The sequence below is a fragment of the Dermochelys coriacea genome, chromosome 26 (assembly GCF_009764565.3).
Source record: "Dermochelys coriacea isolate rDerCor1 chromosome 26, rDerCor1.pri.v4, whole genome shotgun sequence".
NCBI lineage: Eukaryota > Metazoa > Chordata > Testudines > Dermochelyidae > Dermochelys > Dermochelys coriacea.
The window spans coordinates 12751740-12768494 of record NC_050093.1 but is presented as its reverse complement, the minus strand read 5'-3'; the positions used below and the strand labels follow the sequence as shown (position 1 = coordinate 12768494).

The window sequence follows — 16755 nt, the reverse complement described above, 5'->3', positions numbered from 1 at the left end:
AGCAACACAACTGCTAAGGACAGGAAGTGACGAGACAAACATGTCCCACTAGAAATACAAGGAGAATGTAAGGAAAGAGAATGTAATTATATAATGTGGATATTGAAATGACCACTACCTATCATATATCCCAACTTGTAAAAAGTGCTATGGGAACCTTGATAACCAAAAATGGTCAAGATCTCACTTTTATGGCTCACCTGAAAACTATGCATGGTGTCAGCAACATGCTGGGAGATGTTTGTTCATTATGGCTTAGAAGGAAGGCCCCCTACTAGAGTAGCCAACACCACCCCTCATGAGTGGAGTACTGTGGTCCTCAGGTGATGCAGAGCTTGGCCTGGAGTTCCAAAAAAGCCAAACAACCTCCTGCCCCTCTTTCAGGAGCAGATCCACTGGGCCATAACTTCCCACTGCTGTGGAGAAGGGCACAAGATTTGACCCTTGCGCAGCTTTAGTAGTAAGTAAAGAGAGACAGCTGAAATGAAGGATTATATAGTGATGATAATATCAAACATTGTGCAGGTAAGAACAGGCCATTCAGAACACATTTTTTCAAGAGATGGTACTTATAATGACGTTCTCTTTGCAGACTGGCCTTCTTTTCTTTGTGACTAACTCAGGATATTAAAACTCATACTTCCATAGCTAACTGCAGTGTTTTCTACCAATTCCACACAGTTTCTGGAAGCTAAAAATATGCATCCAAAACAAGAAAGATTAAAAAAAAAGTTACATTTATTTTGTAAAAAGGAGTTATATACAAATACTTGGGGTTGCCAAGACAGTGCATGTAAGCTATGGAGCTTTTGTGTGCCTTCAGGGTGTGTTGATTCTTACTCATGTACACATGTTAAGTTATTTTAGAATTCCTGTTAAGATATCCCATGAATTTGAGGATGAAGCATGACTGAGTGTAATGTCTAGTTATTTCCCTGCTTAAGGTTCATCTCACATTCTCTAGTCCGCGCCTTCAGGTGCGCTGTGCTCTGAACTGCCACGCTGAGGATACTGGTACCTCTTCACACTTTACTTTGACTGATAGCCCCTTCATCATCTTCATCGTCTGTGACGTTGACAGGAATGTAGCCTCCTTCTCTGGGAAAACACAAGCACCAGCCAGCCCCTGTGAAGTCCACTACTTTGAAGTCTATCACCTCAAGTGTCTTGAAATCAACAGTGTCCAATCTGTAGTATATGTCGTCAAGCTTTCGCCAATATAACCAGGCCATAACCAGGCCAAGTACCTGCAAGAAACATTCATTGAAAGGGATTAGATTTAGTGATGTCAACTCTTTATGCAGTTCCTTAAAAACAAGAACTTTTTATTTTAGTGGTCTTTTAAACCTGGCCATGTTAATAAATCCTCAAGTCTCATGCTAGGCAGGACTGAGCCTAATCAGAACTTGGATGGGAGAAGTCCAGGGAAAACGAAGATGCTGCAGGAAGAGATGTCGGTGGTACTATTCAGCTCTAAGTCTGTACTGAATGTCCCAACACAGCAGCCAGCACTGCTGTGTTACTACAGGTGCAGTCTTTTAAACATGCTCTGCAAGTTATCCCCCCTGACACGTTTTTTTTCCCAAGAGGAGGTTTGCTAACCCTCGCGTTCTTGTCAAATTCCAGTAGGGCTCATTCCATTTTGCCTCCTTGAATTTCCCATGGAGTTTCAGGTAGAGAAACTGCTCTTAAAATGCGCCCTGTAAAGCTATTTGTGCATAGCAGCAAATGTGTACGATGGAAGAGCTGGATGCATTTCAGTGGTAGGTATCTAACACACTTTGGGATCCTTCAGTGCTATATCACTACTGCTTCAATAGGTGAAGGTGCATTAAAAGGAACAAGACTTTGATTTAGTTTGGTGAACATCTCTCTTGGCCTTTTCCAATTTCTCCCTCGGTCACTCAAAAGACTGATTCCCCTTATCGGCTGTGACAGTCCTAAATGCCTACTTGGTTTACATGAAATGCCCAGACTTGCGGCCTGGGCACAGCAATGATAGCATAAGACAGTCAGGCTCTTATAGGCACAAGAGACGAGATGTAACACAGCCAAGAAATCTGTGACAGTTCAACTATAAGGATTTAAGCCAGACTGTCTCCTGTAGCTTCTCCAAATGTAGATAAGAAAGTGCAATAATTTTTGATTTTCATTATTTATGCATCCAAACAAAGCCATCAAAGCAAAAATATCAGCATTGCTTGAGTCGATGTTATTGTCCATTCGAGTGAATAAATTCACAAAAATGGCTCAGACCATGAGGTCTGGGATCTTGCCTTCAGCAAAATCCAATACTAAATACTGCAGAGAAAGGCAAAAAGCCAATACAGTGTAATGCATTTAGCCAATTGTATGGCACTATGTATAGGAGAACAAATCGCCTCAACTCCTGAATGGTATCAGATCATGCTCTGAAGTATGATGTTTGACTAACTTGGCTTTGAGTGGCCTATGCCCATAAACAGGAACCAGAAGCTCCCAGGTTCTAATCCTGGTGTTGATATTATCCTGCTGGGTGACCTAGAACAAGTCATTTCCCCACTCTCTGCCTCAGTTTGCCCATCTGTACAGAGAGGGCAGGCAGAAGTGTTAGCAGAAATATATGGTTAATGCTTGAAAAGGACTTCTTTGAGATTCTTGGATGAATGCAAATTACTGAACTGGGATCCCTGAAGAGTGAAGTTCTCTCTTGATTAGCAGCACAAGCAGTGGCAGCATATGTTCCTCCACAACAGCCTGCTAATTTTTGTTATTCTGGCTCTAGAAAAAAGGTTCCATTTCAATGATCCATTCAGGCTTTGGCCTCCCTGCTGAGATTGCCCGCAGGGGGACAAGTCCCATTTATTAGGAATGGAACTGAGGCACCAGCCATTTCATGTGGATCAAACAAGAGCCATCAGGTAGGCTTGTCTTTTCTGCTGATCTGGGATGGATATGAATGAGTGATGTAGATCAGAACTGGATTGGCATCCCTTAGTTAGCAACTTCCCGAGTTAGCTGTAGCCTGATTTTCAGCTCCCATTAACTGTGGCGTGATGTGTGGGCGCTCAGTTCTTCTGAGCCATTAATTTCTCCATTCTTTCAGGTTTAAGGCCCAGCCTTTATACTCAGAGTCGATCTGTTTTAGGTACTTATATGGTCCCCATTACTGCCCAATCTTTTACATATTTATTCTCACACACCCCTCTGAGACAGGGGGTAATAGAACTGCCCTTTGTACAAGTGAGAGAATAAATGATGGGCCCAGAATAACACACAAAATCTTTAGTAGGGCAAGTGCTTGAACCCTGGTCTCCCAAATCACAGGCTACAGCCCTAACCACTGGGCTATCCCTCCATTCCAAAGAAGGCCCTTAATCTCTCAGCTATCTGCTCAGTTTCTCTGGTAACCCCAACACAACAAATGAAGAAACAACACAATACAAAATTACAAAACCAAGTTCCCATTAAATTCTCAGCTAGAATAATGGCCTCATTTATATCACACTGTTAAATGGCTTTATCTCATTAATTACAGGACGAGTACCTTGCTAACCAGATTACAGTTAGGTCTGAAATCACAGTATTGTACATTCACTGTGCACATTATGGGAATAGTGGCAAATTATTGGATTTTTTGCTGAAAACTTTATCATGCCAGAAGGAAAGAGGTGATTCAGTGTGTTATTTATATGCTGCTATGCAGAGAAACAAAATAATAAAGCATTTTGGTCTAAAAAAACTATTTCATTAGCACAAGATTTAAAGTATCACTTTGCGTTTACCTGACATTTTCTTATAAATGCCACAACGGCAGTGATTATGAGCAAAATGCTAGGGAGATAATTTATTAGGGTAAAAACAGGTACAAGACACTATTTTCAGAACAGACGATGATAATAATAGTAATAATCAGAAGTTCCCTGGGCTCATTTGGAACATCAGGCATTCCAGTATAATCAGGCAAGTGGCTTATTTGGTATTAACCCCGTCAATTACTCAGAATTCAGAGGATGGCGATTTCTTTGGAAGAAAAAAGTTTTGGGCCAATTTCAATCTCTGGTGCCCATGGGTACAACTGTGTTGACTTCAGTAGAAAAGACTCACTGATATGTGGGCTGAAATATGGTCTTATGAATCCAAGTACAGTGGAATGACAGACCAGAATGAACAATAATGACGACTGGTAGGCATACATCAGATGCTTAGGCTTGGTTTGGATAAGAGTTCTAAAGTTGAGATGCTAATCTGAACATTGTCCAGACTCTTGGGTTTGCAAAATTGGAAACCCAACCACAGTAGACACACCTCGTTTGTTATCTTTTGCTCTGGAACCTCATGTTTCTTTTAGTTCTTCCAGCTCCATGCTCCTGGCTAGAAACAATTCAATTTGAAACACCTTGTTGTGAAAAGGAAGAGACTAAGAAGTGCTCTGTAAGTGGTGAAGCCTTCTCTCAGAAGGCTAAGCAGCCTTTGCCTGTGATTCATTGTTTTGAGCCAGATGGGTTCAATTTGGAAATACAAGAGCCATAAGGACATCGGGATCCATATTTAGGCGCTCAAATCACATTAAACAGGCAATGACATATTCAAGTGCCAAGTGAGAATTCCAATATAGAATTTGAATGCACTGTTTAGGTATTTATGTTTGAAAATTGCACTGGCAGTATAACCAGTAGACCAGCCCTAAATTGCTGTGCCGATCTCGCTGTCACATGCTCATGCACTTGGATGTTCTGCAAGTTTGAAACAAAGGAGCGAAGGCAATAATTCAAGACCTTTCACTGTTTACGCAGTGCTAGCATCCAAGAGCAGGTCACTCCCATGATATACTACTGTGCAGCTATTAGAGTAATGTGATGGGAACACACAGGGCAATAAGTCTCATGCATGGACAGGAACACAATGTGTTGAAGTGAACTGAACTTTTCCGAAGTTTGTGGTGGTGGTGGGGGGGGAGGGGTTGACTTGCCCTCTATATAGCCCCCTGTAGGTGATTGTTTTTTAAGTTCTGAATGACCAAAACAGCCCTGAGATATCGTGCAGAAAGAGCACACATACTAGCTGGGAGAAGCATTAAGAAAAATATGTTACTAAGTTACATGGAGTTTATTCTCCCAAGCAATTAAATTGATACCATGGTATAGGAGCTTTGTGTAAGATTAAAGTTATATAATCCTATGGTTTAAATAACCTAATTTGAAGTCACAGGGCTTTCCCTATCATTTTGTGAATGCTATTAGCAAACATGTTTTCTTCTAACATTGCTTAAAGGACACTGAAGTGTAAATCAGGAAGTAACCAAACTGCATCTGCCACATGTATTCATTCGAGTCTAACACATTATTGTGGCATATTGTTCTTAGAGCTGAAGGGTTATACTAATGGTTTATTTGGGTCCTAATCAATCTATGAAATTGTCTGGAAACCGAGAATGTTAAGAAGAAGAGACAAATGGGGATAAATAGGCCTGGGTGTAATGCACTTTAAATTACACAACAGTTTTGCCATTAAGTAGAATAGAAAATGAGTTTGCCAACAAGAGGCTACACAATTCACAGACAGACTTAACAGCAAATTGACTATGGGGAAATAACTAATCAAATCAGTGGTCTCCAGTGGACAGATAAACATTAACAACATCGGATTTATTAATTTGTCTTTGGAGAAAGAAGGGAAGCTCTGCCATTCATGCTAATGGTCCGGCAGGTGATCCGAAAATTACACTTGAAGTTGATTTGGCCTCTGAGACTGACCAACAATTTTGCACTTCCCATGGAACACTAATATTGATGGAGCCTACAGATGTCTAGTTTTACTTTACAGTTGTTCAGTCAGTCACAGAAATAAGAGAAGGCTATGACCAATTAGTGCACATTTCACATTCCCCTAATAGTTCAGTATTGTTCCCTACAGCATGCTCTTTGTCGGGTCTAGTTTCAGCCATCCATTGCTGTTGCATCATCTTATGAATAGCATTGATCATTAGAATGACTTGCCCAGTGATGGGATCTGTTTGTGGGCCAGGCAGCACATATGACAGTGCAATACACATTGCTGGTATGGAAGTTGCGAGTACTTGACTCTATCCAATCTAAAGCTGTAACAACAAAGGCTTCTATGCAATGGCTCAGAGTAAGCAGAATCATCTAGTACATGCAGGGGTCTTCCCTTATTCACCGGTTATGAAAATAAGGGAGCTGAGAGGTTGTATAGCAGAGACTAGGATCAACCTCACAGTGGCAAGCAAACCCTTTGATAATTAAAAGTGAAGTACGATAATTGTTTTAAGAGCCCCAGCCATTCCATCCTCGGGGCTTCGCCGAGCATCCTGTCTATTTTATAAAAAGAAAAGGAGTAGTTGTGGCACCTTAGAGACTAACAAATTTATTAAAGCATAAGCTTTCGTGAGCTACAGCTCACTTCATCGGATGCATTTGGTGGAAAATACAGTGGGGAGATTTATATACACACACAGAAAACATGAAACAATGGGTTTTATCATACACACTGTAAGGAGAGTGATCACTTAAGATGAGTCATCACCAGCAGTGGGGGGGGGGAAGGAGGAAAACCTTTCATGGTGACAAGCAAGGTAGGCTATTTCCAGCAGTTAACAAGAACATCTGAAGAACAGTGGGGGTGGAGTGGGGGGGAGAAATAACATGGGGAAATAGTTTTACTTTGTGTAATGACTCATCCATTCCCAGTCTCTATTCGAGCCTAAGTTAATTGTATCCAGTTTGCAAATTAATTCCAATTCAAAAAACTCTACTGGAGGAGAGTCCCACGGGAGCTCGTCACTCTGCTCTGGGTTTTTCTATCTATGAGGCTCATGCTAGACAGTCCCAGCTGGGCAATGGATGTGTTTCCCCAGAAGTTCTACCAGTGTCTTCTAGAACAAGGAGAAAGGCTCAAACTATTACAAATGCTTCTTCTGTGGCTGTAGCACCATAGAATCAGGAGTTAAAGGACGAGTGGGGGATGGTCCCATGGTTGGGGCCCTAGCCTATAGTTTGGGAGACCCACATTCAATTCCTTGCTATGCCACAAACTTCCTTGCTCTAATCACTGCAGGTATGTCTACACAGGGATAGAAGAGCCACAGCTGGCCCAGGTCAGCTGAACAGGGCTCAGGCTTTGATACTAAGATTGCTGTGTAGACGTTCAGGCTCAAGCTGGAGCCCAAACGCTTGTACCCTCCATCCTCAGAGGGTCCCGGAGCTTGGTCTTCAGCCCAGGCCTGGACGTCTACACGGCAGTTTTTCTGCCCCACAGCCTGAACCCTGTAAGACCAACTCAGTTGACTGAGGCTAGCCTCAGATTTTTTTTTAATCCCTGTGTAGACACCCCCGGAGTCTCTCTCTGTCTTGATCTCCGATATGTAAAATGGTGATAATCGCCTCTTTCATAGGGGTTTCAGAGTAGCAGCCGTGTTAGTCTGTATTCGCAAAAAGAAAAGGAGTACTTGTGGCACCTTAGAGACTAACAAAATTACAGACCTGAGGGTGGCTATCCTTCAACAAAAAAACTTCAAAAACAGACTCCAACGAGAGACTGCTGAATTGGAATTAATTTGCAAACTGGATACAATTAACTTAGGCTTGAATAGAGACTGGGAATGGATGAGTCATTACACAAAGTAAAACTATTTCCCCATGTTATTTCTCCCCCCCACCCCACCCCACCCCACCCTGTTCCTCAGATGTTCTTGTTAACTGCTGGAAATAGCCTACCTTGCTTGTCACCATGAAAGGTTTTCCTCCTCCCCCCCCCCGCCCACTGCTGGTGATGACTCATCTTAAGTGATCACTCTCCTTACAGCGTGTATGATAAAACCCATTGTTTCATGTTTTCTGTGTGTGTATATAAATCTCCCCACTGTATTTTCCACCAAATGCATCTGATGAAGTGAGCTGTAGCTCACGAAAGCTTATGCTCTAATAAATTTGTTAGTCTCTAAGTTGCCACAAGTACTCCTTTTCTTTTTGCGAATACAGACTAACACGGCTGCTACTCTGAAACCTGTCTATTTTATGTCTTTCTTATAGTGGAATCTCTTCAGGGTTCATCCTTGTGTTTCCTGGTTTTATACCATGGAACACATTACTGGCACTTGAACAGTATGTTATCATCATCCTTAGAGACGTGATACAGATTGGAAAAAGAAAAGGAGTACTCCATCGTAATGCATCCAATGAAATGAGCTGTAGCTCACGAAAGCTTATGCTCTAATAAATTTGTTAGTCTCTAAGGTTCCACAAGTCCTCCTTTTCTTTTTGCGAATACAGACTAACATGGCTGCTACTCTAAAACAGATTGGAAAGTTAGGCTTGGCAAGCCGGTCAATCGACTGGTCAAATATCAGCTGGCAGTCAAATACTGTCAAATATTCTAGCAAGAGTTCCCCCCAAGGCTTTGTTACTTATTTGTTTCTGTGGTCATTGTTCAAATAAGTTAGTGCTTTAAAATATTTGACCATCTTTTGACAATATTTGGCCTGTCAACTGACCAATTATTGTTAGATCCATCAAATGCCCAACCTTAGAAGTGTTATATTAGGGATTCTTCTTTTTGAAAGACATTATATAAATCAGGGGTGGCCAAACTTACTGACTCTCCATGCCGCACATGACAATCTTCAGAAGTCTGAGAGCTGGGGCACTCCTGTACATGATACTTTACCAGAAGCTGGGAATGGGAAACAGGGGATGGATCACTTGATGATGACCTGTTCTGTTCATTCCCTCTGGGGCAGCTGGCATTGGCCATTGTCGGAAGACAGGATACTGGGCTAGATGGACCTTTGGTCTGATCCAGTATGGCTGTTCTTATGCTGGGGCTTGGGGCTTTAGCCCCACAGAAGGTGGCTGCAGGGGCTTGGCCCTGATCCTGTTGAAATCCCAAGCCCCAGCAGGTGTGCCCATGGGGCTGAAGCTCCGAGAACCCCCTCTCCACTGGGCAGAAGGCCCTACCCCATCACCCTGCTGCAAGGCAAAGGTCGTGAGTTCCCCACCCCCAGTATGGTCGGTGGAGAATGGAGGAGTGTAAGGGGGTCTGCGAGCTACACTAACTGTAAAAGAGATGCATGTGGCTCCGTGAGCCATGGTTTGGCCACCCCGATATAAATTAAATACTAAGGTTTTATTTGTACTATTTGTTAGAAAATAAAACCACAGAAACGGAAAGAAAAGTGAACATTAGACTCTTCAAAACACTTCACATCATTTAGGTATGAAGATGGCTTGAAATCAACATATCTTGAAGATCAAATGATCTTCTAATAAGTTTGTTTTGTGCCCTGTGGCCTTGAAAACAATTCATTACTAAAATAGACGGTAAGGTGTCCTCATGCTATTCTTTCAAGAATCATGCATGACTAAAAGCACGTGGAGTACATTAACCTCCCAACACTATTTACAACCCAGAAATTGTGCAATGGAATATATAGAACTTCTAAGGTTTGACTGATTCTTATACCATAGAATTGAAGCAGAAAGAAATAAGCAAAGCACATAGACTTCTGGTTGATGGACTCTGATAGCCATCTTAGAAATTCACAACAGTTTATTTCATCACGTATTCATTACTGCTGCTATGCGCATCGCTGGGACAATTGCAAACTCAGGTCACAAACAAAAAGGAACGTCATGCTCTAAAACAGTAGGCAGTGCTTTCCTGAGCCCACTCAGAAAAAGGTTTAAGACTTGCATTTCAAAAATCTAATGCCACTTGTTAGATCTATCCAGGTTCTTTTATGAGAGTGTCCATCACTGTGTAAACTAAGGGCCAGGTTGTCCTTAGCAAGAGCTAAGTGATTTGCACAAGGGCACATGATACTTCAATGGCAAAACCAGAATGAGATCTCACATGTTCCTGACTTCCACTCCTGTACTTAAGTTCATTAGACCATGCTGTCCTGGAATCAGCAGAGGAATTCAGGCTCCAGTGCTGTTAAACTACCAGGAGAGATTGAAGGAGCCCACATTAGAATATCATCAAATCATAGGAATGTCAGGCTGGAAGGGACCTTGAGAAGTCATCTAGTCCAACCCCTGTGCTGAGGCAGGACCAGGTAAACCTAGAGCATATCGGTCAGGTGTCCGTCCAACCTGGTCTTAAAAACCTCCAATGATGGGGATTCCACCACCTCCCTTGGAAGCCTGTTCCAGAGTTTAACCAACCTTAGAGTTAGACAGTTTTCCCTACTATCTAACCTCAATCTCCCTTGCTGCAGATTATACCCATAACTTCTTGTCTTACCGTCAGTGGACAAGGAGAACAATCGATCTCCATTCTTTTTATAACAGCCCTTAATATATTTAAAGACTGTTATCAGGTCCATCCCCCCACTCCCCCGTCTTTTTTTCTCAAGACTAAAGAAGCCCAGGTTCCTCATAGGTCAGGTTTTGTAAATCTTTGATCATTTTTGTTGCTCTCCTCTGGACTCTAATTTGCCGCATCTTTCCTCCTGTGTTTTACATACGACACTCCTATTAATGCACTCTAGAATAATATTAGTCTTTTTCACAGCATCACGTTGTTGACTCATATTAAATTTGTCATCCACTATCACCTGCAGAACCTTTTCACTAGTACGACCACCTAGCCAGTTATTCCCCATTTTGTAGTTGTGCATTTGACTTTTCCTGCCTAAGTGTAGCACTTTGCATTTGATTGAATTTCATCTTGTTGATTTCAGATCAATTCTCCAATTTGTCAAGTTTCTTTTGTATTCTAACCCTGTCCTCCAACGTGGTAGCAAGCCCCTCCCAGCTTGACTTCATCTGCAAATTTTATACGCATACACTGCTCTATTATGCAAGTTATTAATGAAAATATGGAATAGTACTGGAGCCAAGACTGACCCCTGTGGGATCCACTTGACACACCCTCCTAGTCTGACAGAAAACCATTGATGCTAAAGTACGGTCTTTCAACCAGTTGTGCACTCAGCTTATAATTTCATCTAGACCACATTTCTCTAGTTTGCATATGAGAATGTGACGGTGTCAAAAGCCTTTCTAAAATGTATCCCACATAACCAGGTGTCTGCTCTCAGGGGGCTAAAAGTTACAAGGTGGGCTGGGCACCACCTCCTCCCCCAGCCATTCTGTCTGGAGAGAGGCAGGTCTCTCACTCATTCTCACAAGAAATGACGTAGGTGCCTAAGCCGGCTGATTCCAGGAGAGGGGTCCCCAGCTGTGGCTCACTAGCAGAGATCGGTGCCTCCCTGCAGCCTGAACTAAGGTACCTATCTCCATGAGAGAGGCAGGGCTTAAGACACACTCCTCTTTTCAGAACTTCCCCTTGGCTAATTTAGGCAGCTGCCTGTCTAATGTGCAGTCTTTTGTGGGTCCCATTCTTAGGCACTTATCTCTCCCCAAGGACTGAATAAGGAGCACAGGGACCTAACTCAGGCTTTGTGCATCACGTTGTTGTTTCTGTGATTTTCTAGATCCTTTGGGATTTCCATATCCTTAATGTATGGCCCTATTGTTCCACCTCTCAGCCACTTTAAGGTGGTTATCAAAGGGATATAGCTTTGTCTAGAGGTTAAGCATTGCAATGCTCAGCCCTGCAAGGCTGGATTCCCTTTCTGGATCCAGGCCTAAATTCCCTCTTTCCTTACTACACTGAAAAAAGAGAAGAAAAAAAGGTTAGGGTAGTAAGAGGGGACGCAGAAGGCTGTATTTGTTAATGAACTCTACCAAAAGAACACTATTTCTGGAACAGTTAATGAATCCTTCAACTGGGAGCAGTGGCGGATTAGCCACTGGGATGATGGGGCCTGACTAGGAGGTCCAGGGGCTCCAGCCAACTGGGGGACCCTGGAAAAAATCCACTGGCAGACGGAAGCTGCCACACTCCAACCTTGCTCCAGGGCAGCAGCCGCGGGACAGGGGAAGCCTCCCTTCCAGCGGCACCTGACTCTGGCAGAAACTGCGGGGTGGCCGGCAAACCCCCCTCCAGTGGCCCCCAACCCCACTCTCTGGAAGAAATGGTGGGCGGGCAGGGTTGGAGAAGCCCCAGCACCCCAACCCTGGTCCCCCACAAAAGCACAGGGGATGATGGGGGAAGCCCCAGCAGAAAGGAGCAAAAGGGGTTGTGGAGCTGTAGTGGGGAGGGGTGGAATAAGCAGGACCCTGGGTGGGACAGGGGCAGGCCCTGGGGAAGGGGCAGACAGGAGCAAAATAAGGGTGGGGCCGCAGGCAGAAGGGGTGGCAAGGGGCCCCCCACTTGTTCTAGCCCAGGGACCCGGGAAACCTTAATCCACCTCTGACTAGGAGCCTATGCAATGTTCTCTTTTGGTGGATACGCCCTCCTGAAAACTGTTTTATGATAACCGGGGAAGTAAAGAGAGGGAGGCAAAACCCACTGCTGACATGCAGGGAAAGCAGATCCGCACAGACCTTCCCAACTGCCATATGATTTGATGAAGCACGTTCATTACCTTCCACTCCACCGGCACTTTCACATGCCTAGAGTAGTGGCACTTCTCCCTCGGATCACATGAACGCGGTCCCCTCCGGAGCCCAAACAATGGGGAGCTGGGGGAGTCACTAGACAGCAACATGACACACTAGCTCCCAGACTGGGGAGCGAGGGACCAAGCACCTGGTGCACTGTGCATGTGACAGACTCCTAGCAGCAGCCCCCTGATCACTGCTAGTGCTGCAGGATGAAGAGGGCTGCAGGCTCACCTGCGAGCAATTCAACACTTTCTGTTGGGGGATTATGAGCATCTGGGTGGTAGTTCCTGGGCTACTGATGCATGTGGGAAGGTATAAGTAGAAACAACAGGAAGCCAGGGGATGCTCAGATGATGAGCTGAGCTGAGCTGAAGAGGTAGGTTGCATGGAAAGCGCCTGCTTCAAGACGCCTGTCTTATAGTGTGTGTAAATGTGTGGAGGAATAAAAGGTACACGTGCAAGGGGCTGCCTCAGACTGATTCACTGAAAAGCTCCTAGGCTGTTCTGCCTCTACATTTTTAGGCATTTTTTCTCCTCAGGTTCATGGATGTTCTGTGGGCATTGGACTGGTTTTCTTCAAGGAGTATGAAAGATGTCATAAATCTATAAATACTTGGCACACAAGACCACATAAGTTGGTCCCAGACAATGAAATATTCCAGCTCTACCCAGCTGCATTACCAAATTCATCTTGGCACAACTGCTCTCATTAAGGAGAGCTAGCTACATCGAGCAAATGAGGCTCAATTTAGTTGAAAAATAATTACGTGGCAGCATTATTCATTTGTGTTTGAAACTGACAAGACTGCAGGACATTTTCATGCAATATCTTGTGTATTTCTAAGTTGCAGTGGGCAGTCCAAAGAGACAGCGATATTCTATCCCTTTCAGTAAAGTGAAAATTATCCCCCTTGTCTCGCATTTTAATGACTCAAATATCTAGCGCATCAAAATTTTGTGCTATCTTTATTATTACGGGGTTGGGCCTTGTCTTCCTGATGTAGATATTAGAGACCTCACAGCAACTTTTGTAACAGCCAGTGTTTATAGCGCTGCTCTTGGCCAAAGTTTCCTCTTCCCTCACTACTGTCCTGTGTGGTGGGTGGTTTTTGTTCCCCACCCCAGAGGTGGCTGCATCTGAGGGTATGTCTACACTGTAGTCAGAGCTGTGACTGCAGCAGGTGTAGACATACCTAAGCTAGCTTTGAAGATGCAGCAAAAGCAAATGAAGCTGTGCCAGCATGGGCTTCTTGCCACTGTAAGACACAATATACCTTGCGGTTTTGCTCAGGTTACAAGGACTGGCTATAGTAGGTCATGTATAGTGCTGAGCAAACTGACTGCTTAATGAGAACTAAATAATAATCGTAATAATGGTAATGAGGCTCAGGGGATTGGAAATGACATCCAAAGCATTTCACCTCTAACTCACCAATTCAGATCTTGCCCAGGTGACTCTGTCATGATCAGCTTTTGCTCAAAGGCTTTGAGGTATCCTAATTAATACGCGATGAAGGAAGGTCAGTGTGGGGTGTTTATAAACATTCACCAACTGCAGTGAAAGATGCACCTGATCTTGGTACTTAATTCTGGTCTGAAGAATTGATCAGCTATCACTAAAAGGTTGCTCAGGGGCCCCTTGCAAATTACCTCCTCTTAATTAGAACAAATAAAAGGAAATGTTATGTTGCACAGCAGATAGTATAGCTCTGGAGAAGGTCAGCGCCAAATAGGGCAGCTGGGTGTAATAAAGGTCTGGATAATATTAATGGCCAACGAATATTTGCAGGTATGCAAACTGAAGAGAAGGAAGGGTGCGTGGTAAGAAAAGATGTGTGTGTGCGCGCCCGCAGGTGTTTTTCACCTCCACACACCGAACAAGCTAAATTCTATGCTGATATGAATGGGTGCAACTTCACTAACTTCCATCGAGTTTCCCTTGTTTACACCAGCACAGAATTTGGCCCAAGATTATTTGTATTTATACTATTTTGTTCTGTGGCAGTGCCTGGGAGTACAAGTCATGGACCAGGACCTCATTGGGCTAGGTGCTGTACAAATGCCTCCCAAAAATAATACAAATACAACCCAGATCTTACACAGCACTTTACAATGGAGGTCAGTATCATTATCCTGATCTTACAGGTGGGGAAACTGAGGCAGGGAGCAGGGACGTGACATACCAGCAGGCAGAGAGTCAGGAACAGAATCCAGGTCTTCTGCATCGGAGTCCACTTTATATAGAACATGTTTCATCTCAAAGCACTTTACAGAGAAACTGAGCTAAAAGCTCCTCCATTAGAAGCCCTCACTCTGGAGCGCAACGCTGTAGCTGCTTAAGTGTGCCCAGCAACAGTACTCAAGAATTTAGGACAGGAAGTGAAGCAGTGAACCACAATCAGTTGAAACTGCAGGGGGAATGTAAGTGGGGAGTATGCAATTACTCGCACTGACGTATTCATGAGGATCCCTTCCCTCTTACTCCCCTGCATGTGCTACCCAGCCAAGTGGTCCCTTTTCTGTCCTGCTCCCCTGGGCATTTCCCTTCTGATGGGGACACTGGCCAACAAATGCAGCTACTGTTTCCTCTCCTTTTCCACTTACTCAACAGTGGCCTTTAATGGAGGCAGCTGAGCTGCCGCCTCGTGGCTAGCTCCCCTTATAGGCCCAGGCTCTCTCTACAGAGAAGAGCTTGGAGGCCTGTAGGAGCAGCAAAGCCAGGTCTCCGCAGACTGCGAGCAAGTGGCCAACAAACCAAAGACGAGAAACCATTAGACGAGATGCATGTGGCACAGGAGGGAGATTTACCCCTCAGGGTGAAGCATCTGGTATTAGGCACACTGCTCCCACCTTTTCTACCAAACGAGCACGATTGCGGCGCAACGCTTCCAGACCACGGAGACAGCCGAGTGCTGGCAGGCAAACCAACTTCTCAGCAATTCAGTTTCCATCTGTGGAATGGGGAGGGTAGCTATCCACCCGGAGGGGCTGGGAGGCTTACCTGGAAGGTTAGTTATTGCTTATGAATTAAACTCTCCAAACAGCAGCAGCACAGAGCGAAGACAACTGTACCAGAGCAGCCTTTTGTGTTTCAATAGGAGAAATCGCACCAGTATGCTCAAGCCTCAGCAATTTCAACCGTATTCTACTTTCCGTGACTACAAGGCTAAAATGGGCCACCTGAGAGTGCGAATGCTGACAGGCAATGAAGCAGATGTATCATTTGTACTCATGATCCTTTTCCTATTGACCTATTAAAAACCTTGTCGCTGTCACAGTCTCTCTTGTGAGCCATATTTTCCCTTTCTAATAGAAATGTGTTTTTTCCCAAAGAAAAGGGGTGCTTGTTATTCAAAGCCTAAACAACGCTTCACTCAACCCCCCCTGCTGTACTTACTCAAGTGGCTCGTTCATATTTTCCTGTTCAAAGCAAGAATCTTGTAAGGGGGTCTCCTTGCTGCATTGGTATCTGACTCAAGAAATATGCAATGGAAACTCAAGGGTCTACTTAATGGGGGAGACTGTGTGCATTTAACTGAGTGAGAGAAAGAGATGGCAGGAGGGACAAGTTATTAAAGGCTCTTACAACATTATGCTGAGTGCTTGGTGATGCTACCGTGTGTGTGATCGCAGGTGAATAGCTTCACCGAGATGTCTGAGGCAGTGTGTCTAATGATTAGAGCAGGAGCTTGGAAGTCAGGGTTTTCATCTGGACACACGTGGCCAAAATTTTCGGAAGAGCTGACAAATCGACCAAGAGTGACTCATGTCTTCCTCTTACTGGGTGTCTTCCTAGTGGACAGGTGTTCACATCCACATTAAAATTGGCCCCTGTCGGTGTAAAGCAGCAAAGTTCCTTTTCCACCCCTACATTTTAAAAACAGCCTCTAATATTGGGTACTTCAAATTGTCGATAGGCTGGACTCCAGCTGAAGTCAGCAGGAACTGCGGGTACTCAGGAACTCTGAAAATCAGGCAGTAGGTGTCGCATGCTGGACACCCAGTAATGGGGGCATCCAAAATTAGATGCTGCTTTTGAAGAGTCTTTCTGTACCTCAGGTTACTTGTATGTTAAATGGAGATAACATCCACAGGGATGCATGCTTTGAAGGGCCAATTCATTGTTGTTTGCAGAAAGCTTTAGTATCTTTCAAATGAGAAACTCGAACAATTAATTTATAAAATAAAAGATTTGGCATCCCTTTGGTATAGCGTATGATGCCGGAAAAAAGGAACAGCATTAATCAGCGTTTAAAGTCTGATCCAATGTCCTATGCAGTCAATGGGAGTTTTCCCTCTCATG

At 44.0% G+C, this 16755-nt stretch overlaps 1 protein-coding gene across 1 annotated transcript in view; it reads right to left on the bottom strand.

The window, feature by feature from the left end:
• Positions 1-722: 722 nt before the first annotated feature.
• LOC119848814 (tetraspanin-15-like) overlaps positions 723-16755 on the bottom strand; it is a 219348-nt gene continuing 203315 nt past the window's right edge. The window contains exon 9 of the mRNA XM_038385056.2: positions 723-1247. Coding sequence (XP_038240984.1) covers positions 1023-1247 — 225 coding nt within the window. The 3' untranslated portion in view covers positions 723-1022. The remainder of the gene's footprint in view (positions 1248-16755) is intronic.